Here is a 27,765-nt window from a genome sequence, read left to right as displayed (position 1 = left end):
GCTATTGCACTGAAAATTAATGGTACATCTGACAGAAATATGGTTTTTATGGTAAACCTTAGGTCAGCGCAATAATTCAATAGCAGTTAATGCAACATGATGCTTAAGAAATTAATTATATGTAGTGTATTCAACGTTTGTGAGGTTTTTTTTATAGAAAGGTTTAGGTATATTTATGTATTTTTAAAAACATCTCTTCGATACCTTTTATGCAAAAACTGACCGCAAATTGTGTAGAATATATCCTATTATATTTTTGGGGTATACATTTTTTGCAGAGTTTAGATATTGATATTTTAATTTAAAAGATCTTATTTGGTGAATGCCGCAATTCTGTTTTGAATAAAATTATGACTTGTTTTTTTAACTTTCACCTGTGATTTAATTACTTCTTAAACAATAAGGATTTTTAATCATTTTAATGAAGCAAGATTTTTTTTGCAATTGCCTTGGAGAATTGCCATAGGTAATCCTAAAAACCACCAAATCTAGTGCCTGTATTATTTTTAAACGTATTAACGTTTTTACAGTCTTAACGCTTCCGGCCTGATGTTTCCAAACTGGTTTTCTCTTCTGGGTTCCAGAGCAGGGAACAAGTCAACAAATACAATGGCAGGGCTTGCTCTCTATTAAAAATGACGAAGATCTCAGGGTTGTGGATATTATCAACCACACTATCGTAGAGTTTCATGCTGCTTGCGCTGAGTGAAGGTGGTGCCACGTAGCTTCGACTGCCCCTCGTATATGAGCCTGTTACAACCTCTGCCTCAAACAAACAGATTAAATGGTCCATTTCACATTTTTCCTTTGTAGTTGTGACCAGGCTCCTGGGATTCTTGTTAAAGTAGATGCCTGCTCCATATTTCTGGTCTGGAAGGAACACAGAGAATACAGACTTTTTTTAAAGACACATTTTAAAAATAATAATACTAGTGGAAATTAGCAACAAACATGCCCAATCTTTGAGCCACCGGTGGCGCAGTGGGTTAAGCTGCTGACTTGCTGACCAAAAGGTTGGTGGTTCGAATCCGTGGAGCAGGGTGAGCTCCCGCTGTTAGCCCCAGCTTCTGCCAACCTAGCCATTTGAAAACACAAATGTGAGTAGATCAATAGGTACCGCTCCAATGGGAAGGTAACAGTGCTCCATGCAGTCATGCTGGTCACATGACCTTGGAGGTGTCTACAGACAACGCTTAGAAATGGAGATGAGCACCACTCTTTACCTTTACCTACGCCCAATCTCTAGCTACTTGTGAAAACCAATTAATTAAGTGATAATGCTTGAGAATTTTTGAGGATTATAATCACTTAATATGTACACATGATCAACATGTTGATAGCATAGATTTCTTTCTTTTGTCTGTTTAAGGATGTATGATAATTGTAAGATCTGGATATTAAGTATTGTTTGGTTTTAGATTTTTCAATGCATTGTCAGTTTTGTTTTTAATCCACCTGAAAACATCAATAAACATTATGAAAATTATTCTACTTTCTGCAAGACTCCATTCATGGGGCTATGTGTGATTTACCTTGTGAAGAGTAAGTTTTCTGAAATCCAGTTTTACATACTAAACTACAGTACTGAGCTGGGACATGATGGTATAATCTATGGCATACTGGCATTCCGGTATTTTTCCCTTCTATTTTTCTTTTAATCCTTTGGAAGGCAGATTCTAACAGGGGATTACATATTTTCTCTATCTGCAATAAGAAAAGCAAAAAGAAGTTTTGTCCACTTTAGAATCAGTTACAATGAAAATATAAACTATTCCAGCTCTAAAGACATTTCTAATTTAAATAGATACAGAGGTTGGTTTTTCAAATAAAATTGGAAAATCTTTTAGTTTCAATTATCAATTCAATCAAGGACACTTGGGGGGAGGGGGGCTTTGAAACAGGATTCCCCCAGGCAGGAAGCAGCCAGGCTTTGAAACTGCAAGGCTATCCAGTGCTAATCAAGGTGGTCAATTGCAACATTGACACTTGCCTCCAACAGACAAAGAGTTCTTTCTCCCACCCTGGACATTCCACAGATATATAAACCCCACTTGCCTAGTTTCCAACAGACCTCAGAACCTCTGAGGATACCTGCCATAGATGTGGGCGAAACGTCAGGATGGAATGCTTCTGGAACATGGGCATACAGCCCAGAAACCTACAGCAATCCAGTCAAGTAATTATGCTTGGGGGTAAAAAGGAGTTGCCAAAATTGCTTCCTTTACCAGTAGGAGCTTCTACTGGATCAGAGTGCTTTCCATGAATAGAAGGAGCACTCCTGTTTACACAAGGCCAGCTCAGGATCCAAAGCCTTCTTATGTGGGCTATGCTCAAAAAAGTGGAGAGATGGCAACCTGCCAAGGACCATTCCTGCCTGTAATGCTGGTTATCTAGATTCAATGGATCAGCAAACACTTGTTGACTTACAGAATGACCCTGACTTCCTGAATACCTGTTTATATCACATGTTTGTGAATATATCCTACCAAATTGTCTTGTCAACAGATTATATCTTTACCTTGAGAACCCGGAGGCCGGCTTTTTCAAGTTGTTTTTCCTTGTCCTTGAATTTCTGAAGATATGACTCTATAGGAATGACTTGGTAACAATATTTATTTGTCCTCTCCGTGTGCCCTTCATGTGGGTATGGATCCAGATACCGTGATGATGGTCCTGGATGAACGTAATAAAGCACTTAATAGAAACAAAAGCAAGACTCCTAGATCAGAAACATACCATAACTACATCTTTGGAGAAGAATGCTGCCTTTCTTCCTGTTAGTTTAATAAAAACCATCAATTTCTTCTTATACAGAACAAATGCTTTCAGAATATGTGCCATTTCTTCCATAAATTGCCCTTAATGGCAGAATAGCAATACTTTATGTCGCACACCAGACCTGAAGCCACTTATGACCAGAGCATCACACAAGAGTCCAGAGTAAAGGCAAACAGTTTATTGTAAAAAAAAAAACACAAAAGATATATAGTAAAAAGCAGCGATACGGAAAGAAGGTATAAATCCAAATAATCAGTAATCAAATGTCTCTTGTAAATCCAAAAGCAATGGAGTTCAAGAATAATCCCAAAATCCAAAAGCAACTTGAGTCCATAACCAAAACTTGAACAAGGATACACAACATGAACATGGAAAAACCAAGACAAGATCTAGAGAGCCCAGGCCTGACTTGAAAGCCATGTTGCCTGAACTGAAGAGCAAAAAGCCTGTTAGCTCCTAATATACAGACATGAAAGCATTATGTCTCCCTGGAACTTTTGCTTTCCATAAAGGTGTGTTGACCTACAAAGCTGGCTACTTGTTCGAATTTGCAGGTGAGCCTCCTGGCTTAGGTCAATGTCACCAGGTGTGTTCCCATGAGAATTTCTCATCAATTCGTCTTCACTAGACTCCTTATCTGGAAAGGATGGTTCCAACTACCGTGACTGGCCTTGAAAGCCTTGAGGATCAAAGGCAATTACATTCTCAGGCCCATCTGTGCCTGTCTCTCTGTCTAAAGCAGTTTCACTTTCTGGCCCTACATGAGAATGAATCCCATGGCCTTCTGCATTAAAATGAATCCCAGGGCCTGCATAAGAATGAAAGCCCACTATCCCATCTGACTCTAAATCAGTGAACCCATCAGCCCCTGCCTTTTGTGACTGCTGCTGGGCTACAACACTTTATGTGCAGGTGATAGCTGTCAGAATAAGAATTATTCAATAAATTCTCAGCTTTCATTAAAGAGGAAGAACTGTCTGACATGGGTACATATAATTTCTATAACTTTGATGAATTCTTGGGGATTTTTTAAATGTCATGAGCATTATTTTTATTTTAGCAGATTGAAAACAGAAATGTGAGTAGATATAGGTACTGCTTTAAGCGGGGAGGTAATAAAAGGTGCCCATAAGGACATGCCAGCGATTCAATCAGGAGCACATCTAAGTAAGTAAGTAAGTAAAAGTTTATTTGTATACTGTCCTCTCTCCCAAAAGGGACTCAGGGCGGTTTCCAATATAAAATCAGCATAAAACATTGTACAATAAAACATCGTGGAAGATGGAGCAACAGCACTCCCTGTGGCTGGAGTCCAGCACAGCCTCCAGATGCCAGAAATGGGAAAGATGGGGAAAGCCTTTACCTCTGTTTATATATTGTCTGTCCTTGTTAATTGTATAACGGCATTGAATGTTAGCCACATATGTAATCCGCCCTGAGTCCTCTCGGGGAGATAGAGCAGAATAAAAATAAAGTATGTTATTATTATGTTTTATTTCAATATTAGTAGCTGCTTTGTGGGTTTTAAATGGAAAAGCAGAATACAAACTCAAATAATCCCCAGGTTCTAGCTTGTTCTTGTACCTTCACCCATATTGTCAATGCACTCTGCCTACACATCCCCACATACCGTCTGTTGCCGGGGGTTCTTGCTTGGCTGTAGTCTGGAGCATGAACTCGACTGCAAATGTGGCATCAATTACAGCTCGGGGGGAGCCTTCAATCTCAAGGGCTGCCCCCTCATCTGTCAAGCTTTCCATTATAGTTATACCAAAATGCTTCTGGAGATAAGAAAGTTCAACAGGCTGACCACTGCCAAGGTTTAGGATATTAGAATTTCTTATGACAATCCGGTGACTTTCTTCAACTTTAATGATGTCTTTGAGCCACAATGCGGCTTCCTCCAGACTTTCACAACTGTGTCCAATCAGTTCCACAGATGGCCCATTACTTTCACATTCTGCATTGGTCTGTACCTCTAGATTTTTTTTTTAAAAAAAGAATACTTTAATACATGAGTCACGTGACAATTGTTTCAGTTGCTATGTTTCAACCATTATTATTGCAATTCAGTGATGTTATACATGCGCTACGCATGAGTCTCCTTGTGGTTCAAATCCAGGGAGCGGGGGTGAGCTCCTGCTGTTAGCCCCAGCTTCTTGCCAACCTACCGTAGCAGTATGAAAATATGCAAATGTGAGTAGATTAATAGGTACCACTCCAGTGGGAAGGTAACAGCACTCCATGTAATCATGCCAGCCACACAACCTTGGAGGTGTCTACGAACAACACCAGCTCTTCAGCTTAGAAATAATGAGCACCAATCCCCAGAGTCAGACACAACTAGACTTAAAACCTTTACCTTTACCTTACAAAGGGATCTTGTAACATTGTAGACTAAGAGAATGAGGGTGGTGGCATAAACGTTTGTAGATTAAGTCTACTGCCTAAGATGGAGTGAAGTAGGCTTACGCTATGAAAGTTTATACTACCAACTTCAACCTCTCAGTCTTTCAGCTGCTACAAGATCCCTTTGTACACTGATATTCCAGACTGACATGGCTATGTCTGATCATTTCACCTACATTAATGGTTTCATAGCAAGTCAAAGCTAGGTTTATATGCTCTTCTAACAATCTCTGTATAATCTGTCTTGCTGAAATATTTACTTTAAAAAGCCAAGGAAAACATTCACAATTTTTCAGCCCATCCTATTTATTTCTTACCCATGGCATCCATACTGCTGCAGTCCATCTTCTCTTCCAGTTGGTTTTTGACTGATATCAGCTTGCTACAGAAAGCCTTTAAAGAAGAGTGAGATAATAAAGGATTGATATAACATAGCTACTATTTTGAAGCCCTTGAGGCAATTGGCATTTATTTCTAAAGAGAAGTTTAATTTCCAGACAGAATCCAATGGAACACTTGCTCCTAAAAGTATTAGGCCAAAGAATATATTATAGAGGAACATGCTGTTAATTTCCATATGTGAAAATGAAAAGAAAGATTGCTACATCAAGTTTGCACAGAACTACTAGTGTTATCAAATGAAGACTATCAAAATGTCAGAATACATTCAATATAAAAGTGGATAATTAGAGTATGCATTACAACACTATCAGAAATGCTAACACAAAAAATGACATTATCCAGAGGAGAAATCAAAGACAATAAATTTTAAGAAATTTGCAAGTTTTTTTATTACTTATGTTATTTATATGAGTTCTGGGTTCAACACACCGTCTGATCATATCATCTTCTGGAAAAACTTAAGAAATGGGGCCACAAAGTGAAGTCCACGACATGTGAGCGTGAGAAAAGCAAACCACAGACCACCTATGACAATGCAGCCTGAGCCCTGCCACATGCACAACGGAGGACCTTCTCATAGCAACACCAAAGGCACTCCAAGTGGCCAGCTACTGGGCAAAGGACATTTAGTATTATGCCAAGTTTTTAAACTTTGTTTGTGTTTTAAACATATTACAACTTGTATTCTTGGTTCGCTTCTGAGACAATAAATAATAAATAAAACCTTCTGGAAAGGGGAATTTTTGAACAGTACACAATTTACTCAATGTGCTCATGTATAAGTCTAGAAATGTTAGTCAAAAAAGTGATCCAAAAAACTTGGATCGATTTATCCACAGATCAATGCTGTGTTGTAGCTTAATTCTTATTTTAAATTTTTTTCCGTTTTCTCTGAGTAGAGTTGTGAAGGGGAAAGCCTAGTTTGTCCCAAGAAAACCTTTTTTAAAACCCTCTACTCTTTTTGAATATCAGAGAAGAAAAATGGCAGCAGTTACAGAGGCTGGAGCTACACTACCATATAATGCAGCTTCAGAATGCAGATTAGCTGCACTGAACTGGATTATATGGCAATGTGGATTCATATAATCCAGTTCAATGTAGTTAATCTGGATTCCGAACTGCATTATATAGCAGTGTAGATGGAGCCAGAGACTACTAGTCCCCCAAGGTGGTGTTAGTGTTTGCCTTTTTCCATGTGATGACCCTTGACTTAGCCATGTGTTATAACAAAAGCCATCATTTTGTTCCCAGAATCTACCCTTAATTTATACACGAGGTTAATGTATACATGAGTATATATGGCATTTATCAACACACTGAAGATAATCTGGCTAATTGAAACTGCAAGTCGCTTCTGGTGTGAGAGAATTGGCCGTCTGCAAGGACGTTGCCTAGGGGATGCCCAGATGTTCGATGTTTTACCATCCTTGTGGGAAGTTTCTCTCATGTCCCCGCATGGAGCTGGAGCTGACAGAGGGAGCTCATCTGCGCTCTCCTCAGGTTGGATTCGAACTGGCAATCTTCAGGTCAGCAACCCAACCTTCAAGTCAGTAGTCGGCCGGCACAAGGGTTTAGCCCATTGCACCATCGGGGGCTCCAGTCCCCATCAATTCTCTCACACCAGAAGTGACTTGCAGTTTTCCAAGTCGCTCCTGACACGGAAAAAAAATCTGGCCAATGAACTAAGATGGGGGGAGAGAGGAAGAGAGAAGGGAGAAGAAAGAATTGAGCTTTGTACCTATACTTTAGGGAATATTTCTAATAGAGAAATGTCCTTTTAAAAAGTGCAAACTGGAAATGCAGCTGGCAAAGTAAATACCTTTATTTCACAAGACTCTTCGCTCACTCTTCTATCTCAAAGGTTGTGTTTTTTCTCTCCAGAAATCTCACTTTGAGTGTGACTTCAAGATACATGAACAGACCTAACCTTTTCTTTTCTTTTATTCAAAACAGATTCAACACATTACAGTTGCATTGTTACAGTGACTATTCCCAGCTCTAGACTTCCCCATCCCTGCCCCCATCATATGAATATCATACATAGGCCTAACTTTCAAAGCAGATTTGAGATCGCATCATGGTATTTTTTTGTGTCAGGAGCGACTTGAAAAACCGCAAGTCGCTTCTGGTGTGAGAGAATTGACCGTCTGCAAGGACGTTGCACAGGGGACGCCCGGATGTTTTGATGTTTTGACCATCCTTGTGGGAGGCTTCTTCATGTCCCCGCATGGGAGCTGGAGCTGACAGAGGGAGCTCATCAGCACTCTTCCTGAATTCGAACTAGCAACCTTCAGGTCAGCAACCCAACCTTCAAGTCAGCAGTCCTGCTGGCACAAGTCTTTAACCCATTATGCCACCAGGGGCTCCCAGCATGGTAATGGAAGGGGCCTATTTGATAACTTGGAATTTGCCTCATGAAAATTGGAAAACTAGCCCTTCATCTCATGATAGTTTCATAATGCTTCCTGATGCTGAAAAATATTCCATTCCTTACAGTTTTGGGGTCCAGAGCAAAAAATGATTGCATCAATTTAGGAAATGGAACACAAATCATGATATCTTTTTAAGCATTTAATAACATTTGTCCCTTATATATATATATTATGCAGAAACCAATGCTTCTGTATAGTGCTGCTTTACAATATATAAAATTATAATATTTTAGGATATGAAAAATCCCGGGAGCGGGGTGAGCTCCCACTGTTAGCCCCAGTTTCTGTCAACCTAGCAATTTGAAAACATGCAAATGTGAGTAGATCAATAGTTATTGCTTCAGAGGAAGGTAACAGCGCTCCATGCAGTCATGCCGGCCACATGACCTTGGAGGTGTCTACAGACAATGCCAGCTCTTCGGCTTAGAAATGGAGATGAGCACCAACCCCCAGAGTCGGACACAACTAGACTTAACATCAGGGGAAAACTTTTACCTATACGTGAGCTTGATATAGCAAAGAAACTGTAACTGTATTATTACTAGAAAGTTTGCACTGAAGTTGCTGTTTTTCATGAGCTCTGCTGCAAAAGAGTAAACTTTGAGTTTTGCATTTCTTCTACTTGTGTTGCTCATTTTGGAATATACAAAGGGCTAATCTTTAGCTGGAACCCCGGTGGCAAAGTGTGTTAAAGCGCTGAGCTGCTGAACTTGCAGACCAAAAGGTCCCAGGTTCAAACCCTGGGAGCAGCGTGAGCGGCTGCTGTTAGCTCCAGCTTCTGCCAACCGAGCAGTTCCAAAACATGCCAATGTGAGTAGATCAATAGGTATCGCTCCAGCGGGAAGGTAACAGTGCTCCATGCAGTCATGCCACCCACATGACCTTGGAGGTGTCTACGGACAACGCCGGCTCTTCGGCTTAGAAATGGAGATGAGCACCAACCCCCAGAGTCAGACATGACTGGACTTAACGTCAGAGGAAACCTTTACCTTTACCTTAATCTTTAGCTGGTCTGCACGCATCATCAAACCGTAACACAATTCCAATTGAGCAGACTGCCTACCACAAAGGAAGTGATGGGGATGAGGCATTTGTAACAAGAGAACAGCAAGGAATCAGCTGCAGAAAATATGCATTTGTTTGAAATAAGTACATAACCATGACAGCTATTCACCATTCTCTCAGCTTGCAACTAACATTCACTATGTTACCTGATAAATATCATTGTCATCTGGAGGAATTACAATGTATACTTCTGGCTTCTTGTCAGGATGCTCCTTTGCAAAGCGTATGACTTCTTCCACCATAATCTCTGCCACGTCATCCTTCGGCAAATGTAGCTCTTCAATCCCAAGGGGAGGGAACGAAATGGACGGGAACTGGCGCTCCTGAGTCTTGAACAGACTTTTCGACATGGCTGCTTTTAACGCCTGCAAGTGAAAAGATTGAGTCACATATGCTGGACTTTCTTCACACTAAAAAAATAAATAAATAGAAAGTAGAAAGTGAATGGATGAAAGGCATCACCTCCTGAGCGTTGTCTTTACTGGAAGAGGGCCATACCACATGGAGCACAAACTCACAGTCAACATTGTATCCTTTGGTATATATGAGTTTGGGACTCTCCGATGGGTGTTTATGTAATTCTGCCAGGAACTGCTCCTTCATAGCTGGGTCAGCGTTTCCTAATATCTCTCCTATTCCTTGCGATGGGTCATCTCGTAGAACCACAGAGTTAATAATAACAGCAGTCTGGAAGACAATTAGCTCAAATCTGATACTGTTTCATTACACATCGTTGCATGTAAGGGCCGGGCTTTAGCCCAGCAGGTTAATCACCAAGCTGCAATAAATCTTGCCAACCGGAAGGTTGAGAGTTTGAAGCCAGGGCCAGGTTGAGCTCCTGACTTTTAGCCTAGCTTCTGCCCACCTAGTAGTTCTAAAAGAAATGTGAGTAGATAAATAGGAACCTCATTAAAGCAAAGAGGTATTTAGGCTTGGCGTTTCGATCAGGAAAAAAGGAAGAAGTCTATGAGCAAAGAAAACTCTTTGACAGGGAGATGGAGCGACAGCACCCCCCGGTGGCCAGAACTGAACACAGCCTCCAAAGATGTCGAAAGATGGGAAAGCCTATATATACCTCTAATCTGTTGTCTGTCTTATTATTGTTACAATCAGCATTGAATGTTTGCCATATATGTGTGTTCTGTGATCCACCCTGAGTCCCCATTAGGGTGAGAAGAGCAGAATATAAATACATAAATAAATAAATTGCTTCTATATACTAAATGAGCATTCAAAATATCCTTCTTCTGATATGGCCGGGGTAACAAACTACCAAAATCCCGATCCCAAAGGGCTCGGGAAACACAAGCCCACCACTTCTAAATTAATGTATGGGTCAGCTTGGAATGTAAACATTTGTTGGTCTCCTCCACGCCATGACATGTATAGGTAGCATATCATGATACCCATACAATAAACTGCAATATCTTAAAAGCAGCTTGCCCTCTAAGTAATGTTGGGACAAAAGAAAAAAGCAAGAGGAAGCCCTAATGCATTCAAGAAAGAACATCCTTAAAGGAACTACACATAAATACCAAAGAGATAGAAACATCTTTGAAATTGGAACTAAAAATCTATCCCTTGTTTAAATGTACATGAATTATACCTCGTTTAATAGAATATCTCACTAACTACAACACTAGAACTGGGGAACAGTGGTTTTAACAGAGGGCCTGGCACAGTGGGTTAAATCGCTAAACTGTTGAAATTGCTGGCTGAAAGGTCGGTGGTTCGAATCCAGGGAGCGGGGTGAGCTCCCACTGTTAGCCCCAGCTTCTGTCAACCTAGCAGTTCAAAAACATGCAAATGTGAGAAGATCAATAGGTACCACTCCAGCGGGAAAGTAATGGTGCTCCATGCAGTCATTCCGGCCACATGACTTGGAGGTGTCTATGGACAACGCCGGCTCTTTGGCTTAGAAATGGAAACGAGCACCAACCCCCAGAGTCAGACATAATTAAACATAATGTCAGTGGAATCCTTTACTTACCTTAATGGCACTTTTCAGTCTGCTCTAATGGTTTAAATGCTTCCCTTAAGGCTTAGTTAGACGGCCGTAAAATCTTTATTTGGTATTTTGGTCCTACTTATTTGCCTTTGGATTTGGCTAACATAAGAATTCTCCCTTCAAAGAACAAATTACAACTTTGCCCTGAAAGAGGTTAGTTTATACGTTTCACCACAAAGGGCTGCTAATCTGGAACCCAGTAATACTTAAAACCCAGGCACTAGGGAGAGCTTTCAATGTCCTGACCTTCACCCTGCAAAAGCAAAAGCAAAATTTGGGAAATGCACTTTCTTTTGAGTACAACCCTCAGCATCCCTCAGATGGACCATTGTGGGAACTGTAATCTATGCAGTACCTTTACCAAAAGTATTTGTGCCAGTTAATCATCAGTGTCAAAATTTCCTTCTCCTACCTTATATATTTTGGCCCATCCTACTGGTGATAAGCTGAAACAAACTTACTTTCTGTGTCTCTATATTCTCTTTCTTGATTTGGAGGCAGAGGTTATGGATTGTGACAGAATCCACGGCTCCATTCAGAGGCACAATATCATTGGCACCTAGCAACTCATCACAAACTCTCCTTAGTACTTCAACACTGGCCTCATCAATGTTCACAAGATGGACTTCTTGCAAGTAGCCAAACAATGGAGCTAGTTGGATAAAATTCTTTATAGTCCGTACAATCACATGAGCACATAACTCCTGCGGGAAATTGAAGGTCCCTGAGCTCAATGCAGGAATGGCAACAGATTTGATGTTGTTTTCTGGGGCATTTACGTATTTCAAAATGTTGATAATGGCTGTTTCAAGTTTGAGGCAGCAGTCTTCTTTCTGGCCTTCAGACCACCGCGGACCAACGGCATGGATGACTTGCTTACAGTGGAGTCTTCCGCCACTCGTGACAGCAATCTGGCCAACGCCGAGTGGTCCGTTCTTCTCAATGAAATGCTTGCACTGCTTTTCAATTTCTGGCCCTCCAGCCTTCAGGAGAGCAAAGGCAAGGCCTCCAAAATGGTGCAGGTATTCGTTGGCTGCATTCACCAAAGCGTCGGCCTCGTGTCTTGTAAGGTCATCGACCCAAACAGAGACTTCAACTCCTTCCTTCAGGCTTTTCTTATACACTTTGATGGGATTCCTTATGCTCTTAAGGACAGCGATGCAACCAAATTTCTTCTGAAGCAAACTGATGAAGTAGTTTTCTCGTCTTTTCAGAATTACATAAACGTAGTTGCTGATAGGAACTGATAAAATTTCCTCATCCATGGGCATCTTCATTTCTATGGCCAATAAAAACAAAGTAAACACTTCATTGCTTATGGCAAGAGGAGGAAGATGTTCATTTATGTACAGTACAATCCCCATACTTTCAGGACCAGTGCTCGTGGTTTTACCGACCTCCATCCAGCAAAATATGTTCTCTCTAGGAATTTTCCAGATCCTCCAGGCAATTCTATGGCATTTTCCACTGGACATTACATATAGTTAGTTACATAGGAGGACATAAAAAATTCCTAGAGACATTTTCTCTGTCCTCCAAAATGACGCTATGGTAATTTTCAGCAGAAGTCATTCATTTAAATATGGTTCATTATTATCTATGGTTTCCTGCTTCCATACTATGAATATGGTTACCATATTATATTTCTGAAGATACTTTATTTTTCTTCTTTCCTTCCACTCTAAACTCTTGGAACAGAGAAAATTCCAACCATATGTTTGGAAAGCTCTTCCCACCTACAACTGAGGAGCTGAAACATCAAGTGTGTCCACTGATCAGTTTATATATACAGGCAGCCCCCAAGTTACAAACAAGATAATAATAATAATAATAATAATAATAATAATAATAATAATAATAACTTTATTTATACCCCACCACCATCTCCCCGCAGGGACTCGGGGCAGCTCACATGGGGCAAAGCCCCATCAGCCCCGTCAACATAATTCACAGAAGTAACGATATAAATACATTTGCACAATATACACAAGTGAAAACACAATAAGGTAATAACACAAGAGTTAATGTAACAAAATATCAAACAATCACCAATACAATTCAATCAACTTCATAGGTGGGGGAGCTGCAGCAGCAATATAGAGATAGCATCGACAGATTAAAATATCCAAATAAGAGGGACCTAATAAAATTCAGAATAGAATTATAATGAGGCTGGTGATCCAATGACTGTCTCACCAAAGGCCAACCTAAACATCCAAGTTTTCAGTTGTTTCTTAAAGGAAGATAGGTTCGGTAGATTTGTTCTCAAGTTTAATTTGTATGTAAATTGGAACAAGTACATTTTTAAGCCATATATATTTGGACATGGGAAATGGTTAACACCCCAGTGATGTTTGTTTTGCTGTCATTGCCCCTATTCAGAAGATTTCACCTCACTTTGATCATGAGGTTTTGAAAGATTTGTCTTGTGGAAACAAGGATTGGTGAGAAAGCTTCAGTGGAGACACCTTTTCCCCATGGTAACTCTTTCAGGAGTGAATTTTCCTTCCTAGGAGTAGATTTCTCTCGCTTCCTGTTGTTATCCCCGTTCTTAACTATAAGTCATTTGTAAGTCAGATGTTTGTAACTAGAGGACTGCCTGCATATTTGGATTGAGAGCCTTTGGATCTTCAGGCTCTTTAACCCATAAGAAAAAGGACTGGTATTTGTACAGCAATCAAAATGGCTAAGAATATGGTATTCTGGATATTCTTCAGCCACTTCTGTAAAACAGAAATTAGGTAAAACCATAATCACCTATCTACAGCAAAATCTATAAAGTGGATTATTTACCTGGGTTGTCATGCTGAGTGGTGTCAGAACTGGAAGTCTGTGAAAATAATGTAAACAGGGATTTTAAAACATGTTGAAACCAATTGGTCATAAAAATGCAATCAGATCATTACCCCTATATCTCTCCCAGATATCAAATTAATATTTGTACACTATGTTCACTATTCAAAAATCCTTGCTTTGGACATTTTGGAAAGTAAACACTTAATGAAAAATAGCGCTTGTAAAACTACAACTCCCATGATTGCATAGCATTGAGCCATGGCAGCTAAAGCGGTGTCGAATTGCACTAACTCTAGAGTGTAGATGCAGCCTCTGCTGAACCATCTTTTCTTTCAGTCCACCTACCAGCAGTTTCATCACGTTCCCCATTTCGAACCCTTTCTGAGTTGTCCCCTTCTAGATGCAGCTTCTTTTCTCCTCCATTGTCCTCTTGCTTTGGCTGAGTAGTAAAGGCAATGTTGGCAATGTAGCTATTCCTCTTGGAATCCTCTTGTCCAGTTACTATAGAGACCCCAGAACCTCAGCACCATTGTCAAGTTACTTTCCTGCCCACAATCTTCTTGCCATTGTTATCGAAGACGCCCTACCCCATCCTTAATAAAAATAGTATACAGAAATTGGACTTGGTGATTTATTGTTTTGCCAAGGATGAAGGAGCCAATTAATTAGAAACAGCCTCAATACTCTCGGTCCCCTTGGGGCCTCCTGAGGACGAGTAGCAGCAAGCTGGCCGGATGGCCATATACGAGGGCTATCCAGAAAGTACATTACTCAAATACCACTTCTCAACATACTCCCCACTGAAATCTAGGCAGTTATAGCGATAAAAGAGTATGGAAAGTCCTTCCCCACCAAACTTTCCCGCTTTGCTTGCATCCTCAACCAGGTGGGAGTCCCTTCTTGCAGCTGCGCATGTGCATGCACTCAACTTTCCCCCACGCGGGTCTGCTATAACCTTCCTTGCAAGCATTTGCAAAACAGAAGAGCAATCCAGGACAAGCGTGGGGGAAAGTTGAGCGCATGCACATGCGAAGCTGCGAGAAGGGTTGAGGATACAAGCCAAGCGGGAAAGTTTGGTGGGGAAGGACTTTCCAAACTCTTTTATCGCTATGATAACTGCCTAGATTTCAATGGGGACTATGTTGAGAAGTGGTATTTGGGTCTGGCTTTCAACTGCATATGGTAAATGTTTTCTCCTATACTTTGTTCATTTTAAATTCCAAAACGTAATGTACTTTCTGGATAGCCCTCCTAGTAGCCAAAGCACCTCCATTTCAGCTACTTTGTATCCCTCCTTCCATGGCCACTTTGTATCTCTCCTCATGTCTCCTCTTACTATTTTATTTTCCTTCCTCTGCGAATTTGCACATAATCGGGTAAGTTAAAAATATAACAAAATACTACAAATAGCATCTTCAGCTGCTGTTCAGACTTGGCGAGACCCCCACCCCTTCCCTTAGCATTGAACGGTTGTGTTGTTAAAGTGCGAAGTATGGAACCCTGCACAGACAGTTGATCAATGCGACTTAAGCAATGTGCAGTCATTGAACTCTTGACAGCATTGAATTCTCGAAAGCGAAGGTGTCACCCCAAAGGAGATTCATCAGAGAATGCAAGCTGCTTATGGTGGTTGTGTTGACGTGAGTACTGTGCGTTGTAAGTTTAAAGATGTTGAGGTGGAAACATCTGACTTGAGTGACAAACGAGTTGGACATCCTGTGACAGCAACCACCGAGTTTCCCAAGCAAAAGGTTGACAGATTGATTCAGGACGATCGTCATATCACTCAGAGAGAAATTTCAAGCATAATTGGCATTTCACAAGAACGTGTGGGTCACATTATTGCTTTGCTTGGCTATCGGAAGATCTGTGCACGATGGGTACTGTGAAACTTCTTCCATGGCAGCTTCAGAAAACCTGTTCATTGTTGGCGGAAATGTATCCAATTGTCTGGTGATTATGTGGAAAAGTGAATAGCTGTGAACAAGTCTACATAACAGGTAAAGGTAAAGGTTTTCCCTGACGTTAAGTCCAGTCATGTCTGACTCTGGGGGTTGGTGCTCATCTTCATTTCTAAGCCAAAGAGCCAGCGTTGTCTGTAGACACCTCCGAGGTCATGTGGCTGGCATGACTGCATGGAGCGCCGTTACCTTCCCACTGGAGCGGTACCTATTGATCTACTCACATTGGCATGTTTTCGAACTGCTAGATTGGCAGAAGCTGGAGCAACAACGGACGCTCACTCTGCTCCCGGGATTTGAACCTGGGACCTTTCGGTCTGCAAGTTCAGCAGCTCAGTGTTTTAACACACTTCGCCACCGGGGCTCCTAGTAAGTTTACATAGGGACCACCAAACGCAACAGCATTGCCCAGACACGAATCAAGGAAAAGACTCACTCAACCAGAGAAGTCAGCCAGAGCAGAGCACTTGAAGAACCAACCTCACTGCATATTATTTGAGAGTAAGCAAAGGACCTTGTCAAACTACAATTCCCAGGATTCCATAGCCTTGAGCTAGGGCAATGAAAGTCATGGTGCCAGAAGGCATTAGTTCCACAGTGTAGATGGAAGATGCGCCCTAAAGAGGGCTGGTGCCTCATCAATCCGCGGCTCCCAGGCTTCCCTAGCTAGTAGTAATGAAAGCGGTTCATTCCCTAAAGAAGGACTTACTGAACAGGAAGCTGGGCAGCGCTTCTTCCCTTCCTTCCCTGCTTCATTCCTTGCTTGCGCGCTTGCTTGCTTTCACGGTTGGGGCGGCAGGGGGCGCTGTGGCGCTTGTCGGGGGCGACTGCGGGAGCGTCTGCGGAGAAGCGAAAGCGAAAGCGCAGACCTGGCCATGGCCGCCCGCGCCCGCCCGCTCCTAGTGCGCGTCCATCCCTGCGATATCAACTCCGTGCGGATGGAGATGAAGCTGGAGGCTTACTTCCAGTCCCCCAAGAAGTCCGGGGGCGGCGAGTGCAAGGTGCGGGCGCGGGACGGGGAGCGGGGCCTCTACGCGGTCTGGTTCCTCTCCGAGGAAGGTAAGGCTCCCCTCCTTTGCCTTGGGAGACGCTGCTTCTCCTCAGTAGAGTTGACGCGGGTTGGCTTCGCTTTAACTCCCGCGGCTCAAGGCTGTGGAATCCCGGGAGTTATAGTTTGCTCAAGTTTGCTCAAGACTTTGAGTGTGTCCACACCAGGCATGGGCAAACTTGGGCCCTCCCTCCGGGTGTTTTGGACTTCAACTCCCACCATTCCTAACAGCCGGTAGGCTGTTAGGAATGGTGGGAGTTGAAGTCCAAAACACCCGGAGGGAGGGCCCAAGTTTGCCCATGCCTAGTCTACACTGTAGAGTTAACGCGGTTTGGCTTCGCTTTGACTGCCCCTGCTCTGTGCTATGGAATCCTGGGAGTTGCCGTTTTACAAAGCCTTTCGCCTTCTCTGCTCCAAAACGCCAAACTACAAATTGACAGCGTTCCACAGTATTGAGTTAAAGTGGCGTCAGGTTGCCTTAATTGTACACCCAAGCCGAGCCTCAACTTAACTAACACTTGTACCTGAAAGTGAAACTGGTGGAGAAAGTGCCGTTGGTGCTAATTCTAAAAGAGCTCAGGCCTCCTCCTCCTGGGAGAGAGATTTCTTGGAAATGTAAAACTTAGGATCGAGTCGACCGGGAGCCAGATTGTGTTCATTTTCATGGTTTCCTCCTTTCTGTTGGGATTGTCCAGCTGCTTGTGGATTTCAGTGGCTTTTCTGTGTTGTCAGCGTGGTCCAGCATCTCTGTGTTCTCAAATAATATCCTGTGTCCAGGTTAGTCCATCACATGCTCTGCTATGGCTGACTTCTCTGGTTGAATTAGTGCCTTTCATGTTCCTTGAGTCATGTTTAGTCCTCTTTATGTAGAGTTGTCCACAGCTGCATGGTATACGAGACTCCTGCAGAGGTGAGAGAATCCCCCAGAAAGGAGGAAACCATGAAAATGAACAAAATCTGGCCACCAGTATTTAAAAAACCCTAAAATCAGGATAGTAAATAAAGAACAACACTCAAGAAGCAGGGGAATTCCAGACAAGAAACAATCAGGGCCAGTTAACACCTCACAACAAAGGATTCCCCCAGTCAGGAAGCAGACAGGCTTTAAATCTGCAAGACAATTAAATGATAATCAAGGTGATCAACTGCAACATTCACACTTGCCTCAAACAGATAAAGAGTTCTTTCCCCCACCCTGGACTTTCCACAGTTACATAAACCCCACTTGCCAAGTTTCCAACAGACCTCACAACCTCTGAGGATGCCTGCCATAGATGTGGGTAAAAAGTCAGGAGAGAATGCTACTGGAACAAGGCCATACAGCTTGGAAAACTCACAGCAACCCAGTGAGTCTGGCCATGAAAGCCTTTGACAATACAGTAAGTATTTGTTTGATCCTGCGTGAATGTAGAATTCATGCAGTTTGAGGACACTTGAAGTCATGGGAGTTGTGGTTTAACAAGGTCCTTTGCCTTCTTTGCCAAAGAGTGTTGCTGCCTCACCAAATTGCATGATTCCATAACATTACGCCATGGCAGTTAAAGTGATGCCAAACCATATTTTACAGTGTACAACATACACCCTTGGCATGTTGTAGAGCACGGGTCCCCAAACTAAAGCCCGGGGGCCACATGTGGCCCATCGAAGCCATTTACCCGGCCCCCACGGCACAAAGGCAGAAGGGGGTTGGGCTAAATGACCCAAGGATTCTCTTCTATTATTATTATTATTATTATTATTATTATTATTATTAACATTGAGGCTGGGAGGTCATCTGTCAGGGGTGCTTTGCTTGTGCTTTTGATGCACAAAGGCAGAAGAGGGTTGGACTAAATGGCCCAAGGGGTCTCTTCCAAACCTCTTTATTGTTGTTGTTGTTGTTATTATTATTAACATTGAGGCTGGGAGGCCATCTGTCAGGGGTGCTTTGCTTGTGCTTTTGGTGCACAAAGGCAGAAGGGGGTTGGACTCAATGGCCCAAAGGGTCTCTTCCAACCCTCTTTATTATTATTATTATTGCTTAGTGGCCAACTATAGTCCGGCTCTCCAATGGTCCGAAGAATCATGAACTGGCCCGCTCTTTAAAAAGTTTGGGGACCCCTGTTGTAGAGGATCTGGATAAAGCCACCCCTCATATTTCTGTGGCTTCAGAATGAATCCAAATGCATCTGTTTTCTTTCTTGTCCAAACTCTTTCAGCAAAGAACCAAGTGAAAGTCCGCGAACCCCACTGTATTAGTTTTGAGGGTAGAAACCTGGACATATGCATCTTGCCGAATTCTGAAGTCGACGCAGTGGGCCCCGAAGGAAGACTGCTAGCAAACCACAGCAGTCCAGTAGCAGAGGCGTCTCCTGTTTTGAACACAATGTCAGCGCAAAATGAACTGGAATGGAAGCCAGGTGGGAAACGTGCGGACGATTTCGACCACCTGACCAAAAAGGTAAAGGCAACAACATGGTCCCACCCAAAAGTCTGATCCTCCTCAACTGAATCCCTTTACCTTCAGTACTGCATTATAGAGAATTCGTAGGATAAGCCAGGATTTTTGAATTAGTGTTATGTAGTGATTCCATCACACTTCTTTTATTTCTATTACAAAATATAAGAAATGGCGGCAGCAGCCAAGGTGACTAGCCTTCTGAGGCCCCTTCTACACTGCCATATAATCTAGATTATCAAAGCAGGTGGAGCTTCTAGTGGCGCAATAGGTTTTAAACCCCTGTGCTGGCAGGACTGCTGACAGAAAGGTCCACAGTTTGAATTTGGGAAGTGGGGTGAACTTCTGTCTGTCATCTCTAGCTCCCCATGCAGGGACATGAGAGAAGCCTCCCATAGGATCATAAAACATCAAACATTAAACCCTTGTGCCAGCAGGATTGCTGACCAAACAGTCCATGGTTCGAATCCAGGGAGCAGGGTGAGCTCCCATCTGTCAGCTCTAGCTTCCCATGCGGGGCATGAGAGGAGCCTCCCACAGGGTGGTAAAACATCAAACTTCTGGGCATCCCCTGCGCAACAACCTTGCAGATGGCTAATTCTCTCACACCAGAAGCGACTTGCAGTTTCTCAAGTCGCTCATGACACACACACACACACACACACAAAATCAAAACAGATAATCCACATTATCTGATCTGAACCGGATTATATGATTCTACACTGCTGTAAAATTAAGTTCAAAGCAGATAATCTGGCAGTGTAGAAGGGGCCTGAAATGGCTTTGCTGATTTCCCTTCTCTATGGAATGACCCTCAATTTACCCATGACTCATATTGAAGAGCCATAACTGTAGCCTCCAAAGCTCCCCTAATATGGGGAGAAAGGAAAACAAAATGTAAATTTGATAGTAAATAAAATGAAGTGCTGTCATTTAATCGGAACACTTTTAGCAAAGTTGCTGTCTGACAAGTTATGAACCCCGAGAGCATTATGCTTTTATTTTTTATTTATTTACTTTATTTTTATCCTGCTTTCTCCCAATACAGGGACTCAAGGTATCTTAATAGCAAACATGGCACAATACAATTGAAAATAGATGTTTTAAAATATGAATATGAAATTTATAAATTACAAATAATACAATACTATATTTACAAACATTGAATGCCTCCTCTGTATGCGTCTCTTAAGAAGATGGCCGTGCATGGTGCAGAAAACCATCTTGGATTTGAAGGTTGAATATGGCTCTCCTTCTCTTGTTCTGTAAACGGAATTACTTAAGAGATATGTGGCGCAGTGGGTTAAACCGCTAAGCTGCAGAACTTGCTGACTGGAAGGTTGGCTGTTCAAATAGGTGAGACAGGGTGAGCTCCCGTTGTTAGCCCCAGCTTCTGACAACCTAGCATTTCAAAAACATGCAAATGCAAGTAGATCAATAGGTACTGCTCCAGCTGGAAGGTAATGGCGCATCATGCAGTCATGTCGGCCACATGACCTTGGAGGTGTCTACGGACAACACCGGCTCTTCGGCTTAGAAATGGAGATGAGCACCAACCCCTAGAGTCGGCCTCGACTAGACTTAATGTCAGGGGGAAATCTTTATATTTCTATTTCGCAGTTCCTGTGATTTTGCATGGATGAAACTTTGTCTTGCAAAGGAGTTTGCTAATTACAAAAGAGATCTTTTTTTCCTGTGGGAACATCTTCTGTGGTTCTCAAAATTACTTTTTGAGAAACACAGAAGAAGAAATTGGAAAATAGTTTTTTGGTAAGAGGTTTTGCCTCCCCTTTTTAATGCTCTTCCCTCATCTCCTACCCTTCGCATCTGTAACTTAGTATTTTGTCTTGAAAAGGAAACTATTCATTTATTTTTTTATGAAATATTGTTGCATGTCGCTGCCTTCCTGCTAAGTGTGAAAGAGAGCATCTTACCTAATACTAGCCTATGAGTTATTGGTTTGAACCAAGGACTTTTAGCAGCTGGCCCATGCCACTTGTTTTTTTAAGTTGCTTGATTTCTTTTTCCTTCTCAGATTTTTCTCAGTGTTTCTGCCACTTTGAATACAGACCTGCTCACAAGAGAAGAGAGGGATCAGGTGGCAACGTTGTTCCCCACTATAAAAATAGATTTGTGTTCCAGCCATATTGGCATAGAGAAGGTGCTGGGAGATTACGACGACATCCAGAAGTTGCACTCTCACTTTGAGAAAGTCCTTGGAAACTCTCACCGACACCGCAGTGCATTTTTACCCCTGAAAGGACAGAATTCTTTGGAAGAGATGGATGTGGAAATGGAAAGTCTGAAAGAGGAAAGCAAGAATGATATCGAAGTAATGTCTAATATGGAGGTGCCTTCAGCTATTTTTGAATATTATAACCAGGTCTATAAGGAAAAAGTTTTAGAATTAGAGCAGAAATGTAATGCCAAACTGACCTGGAGCGACCATGGAAAAGGTTTGACTTCTGTAAGGTTTGTTTCTCTCGGTACTCCAAACTCCATTGAGAAAGCGCAACAGAAATTTGTCAGTGCATTTCAGAAAATAACATCAGTTTTAAAACAGGAAATAATTCCTTTCACCGACCGCCTCCACTTCACTAAGGCTCAGGAATTGTTAAGCACCCAGTATAAAAATGTCCTTGTTAAAGCAGAGGGAAAGGAGTTGATTCTCCGTGGCCCTGGAAGGGAGATTTCAGCTGCTAAGAATGCCATCGAAGAAATAAAGACAAAGCTCTCAGAGAAAAACCCAAAAACTAATTCCCCAGAGAGTGGCATTGAAGTCAATGCTGATACATTTAAATTTCTTGAACCCATTTTGGCTAAAGACATCGAGGCTATAAACCAAAAGTATGGCACTGAAATAGACACAAAGCCTAGTGTAAATAGTGGAAACCTCATCATCATTTTTAAACCGAAGAGGTACACACATCTATATGAGGTCCCAAAAGCTTACAACAGCTTCTTTGAAATTTATCTGAAGTGTGTAAGAGAACCCAGAGAGAAAAAAATATATTGGAATCTTCTAGAAGTTCAAAAAAAGTTACTGACCCAGTTCTTTCCACAACTGTGTACAGAACACCCCCAAGTAACTCTCCAAAACAAGGGGGAAGGTCAACTGATCTTACATGGTCTTCCAGAAGATATCTGTAAAGCTGAGAACCACATCAAGACATTTCTGGAATCTGCCGTGGATCCGCCTCCATCTGTTTCTGCTTCCAGCACAGAAGCCATGCTGGGTAGACCCTTTGAGCAAAACAGTGACCATAGAATGCATCTTACCCAGGCAAAACATCCTTCCCAGGAAAAATCGGATCTGAAAGCCAAAGAAGTGGAGCAAGAGGAGCAGTGCTCCATCTGTATGGATAAATTCAACCAGAAAGAAGTGTTGCCCAAATGCAAGCACGAGTTTTGCAGAGAATGCATTCGAGAGGCCATGAAGCACAAACCTGCCTGTCCTGTGTGCAATGAATTTTATGGGAAAATCGAAGGGAATCAGCCCCCAGGGCAAATGACTGTCACGAAAAATTCTTGGCACCTTCCTGGTTATGAGGGATCGGGTACTATCAACATCACCTATACCATACCTGATGGCATTCAAACTGTAAGTCTGAGCAGGAATTTCATAATTTTGCACCAGCATCCCCACTTAGCGGATTATGTCTCAACTAATATATATAATATAATGTAGACCAAGATAGTATTTCCCAATTCATTATTCCACTTATTCAAATTCCAACTTTACATTATGAAAAATCTGCTAGCCCCAACTAGAATACAGTTGTTGATCTTGCTCAGTAGTTCTCAACCCGTGGTTCCCAGATGTTTTTGACCAACTCCCAGAAATCCTAACAGCTGGTAAACTGGCTGGGATTTCTGGGAGTTGTAGGCCATAAACATCTGGGGACTCCAGGTTGAGAACCACTGATTTAGTTGCTAAATTATAAGTCAGCACTTACCTAAATCGTATTGATAAGCTTTACCATAGATGTGACTTGTAACTGGATAGAGGCAAGACTCTAGTACAAAATAATCCATGGTTAGCTCTTGGCAGAACTTAATATTCAATTTGGGATTATGAGAAGTCTATCTTTAGATCATTCATGGTCATATTACAGTTAAATAGTCTAAAGTAACCTCAGCAGTAAAGCGATTTTTGATTCCATGCCATTTTCCCAACTCATGTGGGTCCCCAAACATTTGTCTCCCAAGCCTCAGTTACAATAACTGCTCAGAATGCTTTGTTGATCACAACACAAAGGAATTATATAAATGTTTGAAGAGAGCCAGATTGATAAAACCAAGATTTTAATATAGCTGAGACTGAATATTAACTGGAGTGTTCATCCCACTTAGGTCCAGACATAGAGAAAACCACCCAACAAGGAGTAGCCACATTTAATGGGTAACTAACACAGGCAGTGTCTGTTCAGGGCCAGGGAACTGAAAGCAGCCTGAGCCAATGGAATGGAGCAGAGTGGCTCTAACTCTGAATGGTCACAATCCATGTTAGGTTTCATTCACTGATCAGGAACTATCCCAAAATAATTTAATTGTCAAAAATCAGCACCTGGTTTCCAACACCAGGAGTAGTTCATACTTTTGTCATTTGGTGAGCCTGTTGCGAGTAAATTATTGCACTATGCCTATGTTAATGTTGTCTCTCTCCATAAACTAGGAAAACCATCCACATCCAGGCAAAAGATTTTTTGGAACAAGTCGAATAGCGTATCTACCTGACAATGAAGAAGGAAGAGAAGTTTTGAAGCTGCTTCGACGGGCCTTTGATCAAAAATTGATTTTCACAGTGGGCGAATCCCGCACATCTGGCATTAGTGATGTGGTCACCTGGAATGATATTCACCACAAAACAACCATGCGTGGTGGTCCTCAAAGGTGAGTTGTGAGGGGTTTTTTTTTGTATTGTATTTTTGACAGACCTCTAGTTTGTTGTATGCAATCCTCATCCTTAATCATTTAGAACTCAGAAAAAATTTCAGAGTAAGGCTTGTTACTTTGAAAAACAAAACATTGGCAGACATCTTGTTGGAAAGCTCTTGTATTTTTCTTCCTTTGCCAAAACCACTTCACTTTAAGCAAAACAGGAAGAAGATGTAGGCTTAGATCCTGCATCAGACATGTAGCCATGATGTTCAAAGCCCAAAACTTACCTTAGAAATCCAGCCAACCATACCAAGCAACCTTGGCAGATAGAGCACTGAAAGGCATAGTAGTGCACAGAGAAGAAGCAGGGGCATTTGCAGTCATGGTACAAGGATTGCAAATGTGAAGACAAAATGGTTACAAGGTCATAAATCTAGCTAACAACTGCATACCTGATTAAAAGAAGGCCAGTCTATACTATATAAACAATTGTTCTGATGCTAGCCACAGTGTCATCATAATATTTAACGTCTCTGGGCCCTTCCACACAGCCATATAACCCAGAATATCGAGGCAGAAAATCCCACAATATCGGCTTTGAACTGGTTATCTGAGTCTACTCTGCCATATATCCCAGTTCAAAGCAGATAGCGTGGGATTTTATTCAGCTTTGTGGAGGGCGCCTCTCTGATAGTCTTATGCATTACCCTCTTGAGAAGTATTGGATGATATAGTAAAGAAATAGATTTTAAAAATTCAGATTATTCCTTCTTAGCACATCAGTGAGAGTCTCAACCCCTAGATATAGTTCTGGAGGTATTTAGGTTGTGCAGTTGACTGCAGCAGGAAGAGAAATGAGAAATATACTTCCTTTAATTTCAAATTAGTGTATCTAAAGGCTTTTCTAAAATACAGAATTGCAGGAGTGATATGTCCCTTTGGACTCTTGTAGTCCCATGCTGTGGGATCTTAGTATTTGTTGTTTGTGAAGATTCCTGGAATTTTCTGCTGGAGATTTGTACTGCTGTATTTCATGGGAATAGCAGTGAATTCCAAATAATAATCATGACAACAACAACAATATATTTTATTTATATTCCGCTCTATCTCCCCGAGGGGACCCAGGGCGGGTTACACATATACGTTATACAATTAACAAGAACAGACAATACACAAACAGAGGTAAAGTTTTCCCATCTTTTCCATTTCCATGACACTTAAAGTGATATCATACTAATATAACTGTGTAAGTAGATATATATACTTACTTAGAAGAAAAAACACTCATGACAAAAATCTCTAGATTTACACATAAAGGATACTTTAAATTGCTTCAAAACAAGTTTCTCTGAATGCACTCTTTAAACCAGTGGTTCCCAACCTTTGGGCCTCCAGGTGTTTTGGACTTTGGTTCCCAGTTCCTAACAACTGGTAAACTGGCTGGGATTTATGGGAGTTGAAGTCCCAATGGTTGGGAACCACTACTTTAAACATGTGTGCATATTGTGTAGATAATATTTTAGATGGATCATCCAAACCCATACACTGCTCAAATGAGTTGAAAGAAGTATTTAGAAGGCTCGTTTTGTGCTGTACTTTTTTCCTAACAGAAAACCACTATTAAAAGACAAACCTTGCCTTCAAGGATCTGATTTTTTAAAAGAGTTTTGATGCTAGCACTATCTTAGCACAAATTGAACAGATGTTTCCAAATTAAATGTATTTAACACTATTTCCTCTTCAAAAATATCTGAGTACATGGTATTCAAATAAAAGTTACTGTACATTATTCATGAATTGCTTTGATTCTCTTTCTCTCTTGCTTCACTACCTAGTTTCGGCTACCCAGATCCTCATTATCTGAAACGTGTTAAAGAAGAACTGAAAGCAAAAGGAATCGAATGAGTGATTTATTTCCTGCAAGAAATCCAAAATGTATACCTGTCTAAAGGCAGACCTCTTTTGCTAGCATTTTGAAAATGTTTGGAAGAATGAAATCTTGACTGTAATACAATTGCTGCTTATCCGGTGCAAAATTTTGAATCACAGAATATTTATGCAAGAGTTTAAAGCCCAGGTAGTGCTAAGCCTTGGCAAAGTTGTCTTTAAAGCTGTGTGATATCCTAAGCACACCAGATTCATATTAAATAATGATACAGTGCTATCATGCATTTTGTTTAGAATACTGCATTGATGTCTGTGTAATGTGGAAAATGAACTTGGTGCAACCATTATCGTGGTGACATGACCGCAGTTGAAAATTGTTTGTTTGTGTCTGAAGATTATATTGTGAGGGGATCACTCATATATTACTAGATCCCATACCTGTAGTCCTAAAGTATGACACTGGTGTTGGATGTTGCCATGTGATTCTGCACAGGAGTTGTGCCTCTTTATTTTGGGACTGCGAAGCAGAGATCCTACTTTTAAAAAAATGTTATTTCTCATGCTGCCCTGTACATGGAGCAATATTAACCATCTGTTGTTTTTAGTATTGCTTCAGATACATTTTTTTCTAAAGATTTTCTTCTTTTAAATACTTTAGATCAGTGGTTCTCAACCTGTGTGTCCTCAGATGTTTTGGCCTTCAACTCCAGAAATCCTAACAGCTGGTAAACTGGTTGGGAATTCTGGGAATTGTAGGCCAAAACACCTGGGGAACTGCAGGTTGAGAACCACTGCTCTAGATGGAGATGATGCATGGAAGCAGCTTACATTGGCTTATGGATGAACAAGTAGTGGCTGTCCAGCTGTGACTGGACTAAACTCTTATCATCCCCTAGTCGGCATTCATAGTACTGAAGGATAGTCTACCAATATCTGGAAGGCCACATTATTGCACATCCAAGTTTTGCTGTTTGTGACCTAATTTGACATTTTTGGAGCCTTGACACGTCCTGTTGCCCAGTATAATAATATCTGGTACACTTTCAATAGTATTTTTGGATTAGCATTGCCACACTCTTGTTTTCTCTTCGTGTTGTAACCAGTGGGTGAGCTGTATTTTCTTTTTAAGTCATACCTAGTTTGAAGACACAATGCTAATTCTTCTTTCTTTCTTTCTTCAGCATTATGTGTTGCATTTCCTGATAAAGTTGCTTCCAAACAATACTTTATCTCACGTTGTTGCTCTTGCACAGAACAAGACATTAAGAAAAATACGGTTGGCTAGATCAAGAATAGAGTTTGATAGATGAAAATATAATTAAGAAGGAAATAAAATTGCATATTCCAGTGGTGCCTTGTTTTGTTCTTAAGGGATATGGGTGGGTAGAAAATATATGACATCTTTGCCCTGACAACCACGGCCCTGTTTCCAATTGTCAACACTGTGTTTTAATAGCACATGCCTTTTGGGATGCTTTCATGGGAAAAGGGTTTCGATTTTCAGTGCAAAAATCAATCTTCAGCAGCAATCCTGTACTGTGTGATTTTTAAGCAATTCTGTGTGACAGTAATAGGGTGCACTCATACTTACTTTGAAAATAAAGCAATGGGCTTGTATCTATTTTCTAGATCCACTGCTACAGATATGTTGAGACTACTGT

At 41.4% G+C, this 27,765-nt stretch overlaps 2 protein-coding genes across 3 annotated transcripts; one reads left to right on the top strand and one right to left on the bottom strand.

Annotated features, from left to right (window-relative positions):
- Positions 1-404: 404 nt before the first annotated feature.
- On the bottom strand, positions 405-16,671 carry parp9 (poly(ADP-ribose) polymerase family member 9). 2 transcript variants are annotated; one of them, XM_008109319.3, is made up of 10 exons: positions 16,561-16,671; positions 13,888-13,924; positions 11,556-12,373; positions 9,549-9,773; positions 9,233-9,451; positions 5,505-5,580; positions 4,409-4,756; positions 2,519-2,673; positions 1,533-1,704; positions 405-870 (listed from the first exon to the last, which is right to left on the bottom strand). In XM_008109319.3, the coding sequence occupies exons 3-10, from the start codon at positions 12,369-12,371 to the stop codon at positions 533-535; spliced, it is 2,349 nt and encodes a 782-aa protein (XP_008107526.1). In that variant the 5' UTR covers positions 12,372-12,373; positions 13,888-13,924; positions 16,561-16,671; the 3' UTR covers positions 405-532. The 2 variants fall into 2 exon arrangements, with proteins under 2 accessions (XP_008107526.1, XP_008107520.1); XM_008109313.3 differs by lacking the exon at positions 16,561-16,671 and adding an exon at positions 14,236-14,387.
- dtx3l (deltex E3 ubiquitin ligase 3L) lies at positions 16,654-27,451 on the top strand. Its single transcript, XM_003214876.4, has 5 exons — positions 16,654-16,910; positions 19,098-19,339; positions 21,372-22,937; positions 24,012-24,229; positions 26,053-27,451. The coding sequence occupies exons 1-5, from the start codon at positions 16,727-16,729 to the stop codon at positions 26,120-26,122; spliced, it is 2,280 nt and encodes a 759-aa protein (XP_003214924.2). The 5' UTR covers positions 16,654-16,726; the 3' UTR covers positions 26,123-27,451.
- The last annotated feature ends 314 nt before the right edge of the window (positions 27,452-27,765 follow it).

Source organism: Anolis carolinensis, chromosome 1 (assembly GCF_035594765.1).
Source record: "Anolis carolinensis isolate JA03-04 chromosome 1, rAnoCar3.1.pri, whole genome shotgun sequence".
Classification (NCBI taxonomy): domain Eukaryota; kingdom Metazoa; phylum Chordata; class Lepidosauria; order Squamata; family Dactyloidae; genus Anolis; species Anolis carolinensis.
Note: the sequence above shows the minus strand (reverse complement) of the source record. Positions and strands in the feature narration are given on the sequence as shown.